The following is a 4,895-nucleotide window of genomic DNA, read 5'->3' on the forward strand; positions in this document are numbered from 1 at the left end:
AGAAGAAGAATTGACTTCATACAAGTTCATAAAATAGTTATTGTAGAAATTGCTAGAGAATCTGACTTTTTAGTACAATCGGAGTACATTCCAAATAAATCACATTCGTGCTAAACATTTTTTGACAAAAAGTCCATGTCTATTCATGTGTCTGTGATATTTGAAAGGTTGTGTATTTTCGGTCTAAATGTCTAAAAAGAGAATGTAGTTGGAATAAGGAAATACATAGTTTCCCTCAACATGGCCACCAAATAGGAGGTAGCCAAGAACAGACCGACCACTATATGCTGATGTGTCACGGGAGCTTGTGGAGTTGTGTGAGTTTAGCAGATATCGCACTGGACTGCGTAACAGCCAAATTGTAAAAGGTATTTGCTAATAAACGCCTGAAAGTGCGATTTTGGAGGGAAATTTCGAAAATTTGCGTTTGGAAAAATGGCGCCAATGGACGCAAAATGACGCAAACCGGCGCAACAATTTCAAGTACCTTTTTGATTAATTTCAATCAATGTACATTGGTTTTAAATAAAGTGGCGACACTGCGATTTTCAATTAGTTATACCATATCTGATCTGGAGCCAAAACTGAGGATGACATTCACGTCAGTGTAAACGAAAGGGAAAGAAGGCGAAATTTAGCGCTATTTCGTGGCGCAATTTGTCTAGTGAGCATACATGTTGAAGGTAGCCAATGTAATCAAGGTGCTGAGTGTGTGTAGGTGTGATTTCGTATGCTTGGATTTCAATTTTTCAGTTTTTACCTTTGTAAAATCAGAGGTATCAGTTGGTGTGTTTCTTTGTTGATAGTGGTGTGTGTCCGCTGTTCAGCAACCGGCATTTTAATTATAGTTGTTCTGTGTACTTCTCTCGTACATTGAAATTAAGCGATGCGATATGTATCGTGTTATATAGTACTGAATGAACCCGTCTACTGCAGCTTCATGGACGTGACGTCAGAGACACGTGACTGTAGTAACAGGTCATGAGTGGTAGATAACCTGTATCCCCCGGACGGCGACCCCCAAAGTCAGCAGAAAATTGGGTAAGTCCTAATTCTTCCAAGTGTTGGCTTTGTAAAGTTACAATTCAGTCTTGATTCATAAGGTTTTGCGGACTAATGAAGTGACCATCTGTATTATCTTGGAAGGATATTTAGATACCGAGGGCTTTTACAGCATACATTATTTACCAACCCATACATTGAAAAAAGGTAAAAGTTTGAAATGCCTCACACTTTATACAATTATGACACAATTACATGCAACATGCCTCTATTGTAGACTAGACAAGGGTTAGTCGATGCATTTGGTATACATTGTAGCATACAAAGCAAAAGTAGTATTGTATTTTATAAGACTACTCTTTATCCCTTTACCTCTTTAGTGTGATCACTTATAATTCTCCTTACAAATACACCCCACCGCTGTTACGAACGCGAATAATCGAACATTTAGTTCTTTCTGAGAAAGAGAGTAATTAGAGGTACGAGAGCGGTGTTGCTAGCGGAAAATTTCTATCTGATCACAAATGAAGCTCTTTTTGTGCAATACGCTTTATTCAACTTGTCTGATTTGTATCGTTACAATTAAATATAAGTTTGTTTAACATATTCAAATCAGATATCCACTTACTAGTATTAGGTGCAGTTTTGGTGACTTTCCGCAACATTGTAAGATGTGCTTAGTTATATCAAGCGCGGCGTGTTACGTAAAATGTGATCTTGACGCTCCAACAAATCGCGAATTTTTTTTTTCCTGTGAGATTACCCGTTAATTTCTACAGCTATTTTGAATAAGTAGTATCCTGTTCTTTTGTTTTATGTTGGTCTGTTGTGTGTGACAATTTTTCAAAGTACGAAAAACCGCGCTCGTCGTAGGGGCGTCACGGGAGGGTAGAACTCGGAAGAACGTCATGTCGCGGCGACTATGGCTGCCAACGTAGATAGATCACGAAATTGTTGCAGTATTTGCGGACTGTTAGCTGAAAGTAGTGCCAATACATTGTACTCAACACACTCTGCCTAAATATTCCTTGTGAGAAATTAAATACGAACTAGAACAACCGTGGCAGGACAATCTCTTATAGCTTAACCACGTTTGCCAATAGGAAAGTGAATACAGCACAGGACAGACGGACAATGAGCTGCCAAACTGGTGGATAGGTATGTTATATCTTTATTATCTACATTCATAGGGTTCATACAAAAATACAGAGATGAAATGAGACGGGTATGATAACATGAAATGTCACATCACTCACGGTAACCTAAATGACAAGGACAAAACTAATTCAAGCAGCAAGATGTAACATTATCATAGAAAGTAGGAATTTTAAGATATTAAGTAAAAAAAAGGACAGATTATAAATACAAGAACATCTATCCCAACTACAGTCAATTATATGACATGTATGAAAATAAACATTTGTTGTTCTGTACATCACATTCTGAACTTGGTGTGATTAATGGCAGCTACAAGAGGACTCCACACTACCACAGCATTCCACACTGTCACCAACCCAGATGGTTAATCTATTGAAAGTCTGTTTGGATTGCACTTGCTTTCTTTCCGATGGCAGCTTCTATCAACAGATACATGGGGCAGCTATGGGTTCACCTGTGTCCCCTATAGAATGCAACTTGTACATGAAACACTAAGAACAACTCGCCATATCTACAGCCCCGCACCCTCCCCTCTGGTGGTTCCGGTACGTCGACGACACACCAAACTCAAGAAAGCCCACGCACAGGAATTCATACTCCATCTCAACTCTCTGGACCCCGACATCAAATTCACATCGGAGAAGGAACAAGACAGAATCCTCAACTCCCTCTACACTCTCACGATCACCACGATCCAATACGACGGTTCACTACGTCTGAACATCTACCGGAAACCCACTCAGACAGACCAATACCTTAACTTCAGATCCAACCGCCCTCTGGAGCACAAGCCTGGGGTCGTTAAGACATTACTCCACAGAGCTGACACGATCATAACGGACCCACACGACAGAGAGACAGAGAAACAACAGATCCAACAGGCACTGAAGGACTGCGGGTACCCTAAGTGGGCCATAGACAAGGTCCCCTCAAAGTCCCCTCAACAGAACAACAGGAACCTGGGAACGAGAGAGAGGGACAAAGAACGCATCACCCTTCCGTACATCAAGACCGTCTCAGAACCCCTGCGCAGAATATTCGCTTCACACGGGATCTCCACCAGCGCTTCAAACCTACAAACACACTGCGACAGCTTCTCGTGGCGCCGAAGGACAAAACCCCAAGAGAAGAGAAGTGAAGTGTGACGTAGTGTACCACATTCCGTGTCAGGGAACCACTAGACAAGGGACATGCGAAGAATTCTACATCGGTGAGACAGAACGCTCATTGAGAACTAGATTCCTTGAACACAAACGCCCCAGCTCGCATTCGTCTGAAGTCTCTCAACACATCCACATTGAGTCTCCGGGCCATACCGTTTCACTGGACAAAGTCAGAATACTGGAAACTAAGCAGGACTACTTTATGAGAGGTATAAAGGAGGCCATATACATCAGGGCACTCCAGCCATCACTCAACAGAGATAGTGGGCGTTATAAACTTCCTGGCACGTTTGACCAATTGCTGACGTCACGTATCCGTAAGGAGACGTGTCAATAAAGTCACGTGTCTGTAACTCTCGCGAGTTTACGTTCGGCAGTGATTGGTCATTATTGACCCTGAAGAAGGCGACAGTGGTCGTCGAAAATTTAATCCGTGAATACCTTAGTGTTGGAAGAAAGTTTAGCACTGTATTATGATTACTACCAACACAGGTGAGCTTCCATTATGTTACATATTGTGTACACTTGTAATAGTAAAATTTCCAAATGAAAGTAGCAGGGCCCTGTTAAGATATGTCTGTTCACAAAAAAGAATAAAGTGCACCAATCCTTTATCAATCTATAACTATAAAATTATAAAACAAGAACTGTTCCTACAATAAGATAGAGAATAATACAACTGAGTATTGTTTCACATTGAGAAATTTCCAGATATCCTGGTCATCATTTTGTATATATCACAGTAGAGATTGGCATTCTCCTGGTAGAGATTGGAATTCTACTACTGAATTGGGATCTGGATATTGGAATTGCAATTTGTCCTAGGACAATTACATATTCTTCTAGGACAGATTGGAACTCCAATCTGTTTGAGGGCATGCTAATCTCCACTTCTAATAGGAGAAATACAGATTACATCAATATGTTATGGAAAATAGACTCAATCATTTCACAACTAAAATTTCAATCAATTTCAGCATAGGTATGCCTACATTCACCATTACTAGGCCAGGAGAATTACTTCATGTTTTAGATATCAGCGGTCCCTTCTGTAACCATGGTGGCAGCCGTCTTTTCCTGGTCATAGACCTTATTCGTTCGGACCATCACAGATTGTCCTAGGACAGATTGGAATCAAGATTTGTCCATGAATAATTCGCAATTCTAATTCTGCAATCCCAATCTGTCCTAGGATAAACTCACATCTATTTCCATGGTATAGTGTTAAAGTGAAGGAAACAACAATATTCTTCAACAAACCAGAATTTACACATACAGACTTGCAATTTGAAATTCTATATACCTAAGCTTCAAAATCTAAAATAATACAATTAAGAACTTCCCTTTTTCTAACACCTAAATTTGCCGCATACTACTCACTAGTGACAGTAGTAGTAACCTTTGTCTACAGCTAACTTCAAAATTCCACACAAGCGATGCAACAGCGGTTATGATTGTTTCTTGCAATTAGATGTCAAGAATATGTTAGATACTATAGCTACTCACTAGTGTACAATACTGTAAATGCAGAAATGTTCGCGGTGGTTTAAATGTTTGTGGTTTTTCGCGGCG

General features: G+C 40.2%; 1 protein-coding gene across 1 annotated transcript; it reads left to right on the top strand.

Moving 5' to 3' along the window:
* Window positions 1–2,630: 2,630 nt before the first annotated feature.
* Window positions 2,631–3,305, top strand: LOC136423279 (uncharacterized). The gene has a single exon (XM_066411400.1). The coding sequence runs from the start codon at window positions 2,631–2,633 to the stop codon at window positions 3,303–3,305; it is 675 nt and encodes a 224-aa protein (XP_066267497.1).
* The last annotated feature ends 1,590 nt before the right edge of the window (window positions 3,306–4,895 follow it).

Source organism: Branchiostoma lanceolatum, chromosome 17 (assembly GCF_035083965.1).
Source record: "Branchiostoma lanceolatum isolate klBraLanc5 chromosome 17, klBraLanc5.hap2, whole genome shotgun sequence".
In the NCBI taxonomy this organism is placed as follows: Eukaryota; Metazoa; Chordata; class Leptocardii; order Amphioxiformes; family Branchiostomatidae; genus Branchiostoma; species Branchiostoma lanceolatum.

Coding starts and splice junctions, on each gene's coding strand:
- LOC136423279 (XM_066411400.1), top strand. CDS start 2,631: ATGCAACTTGTACATGAAACACTAAGAACAACTCGCCATATCTACAGC.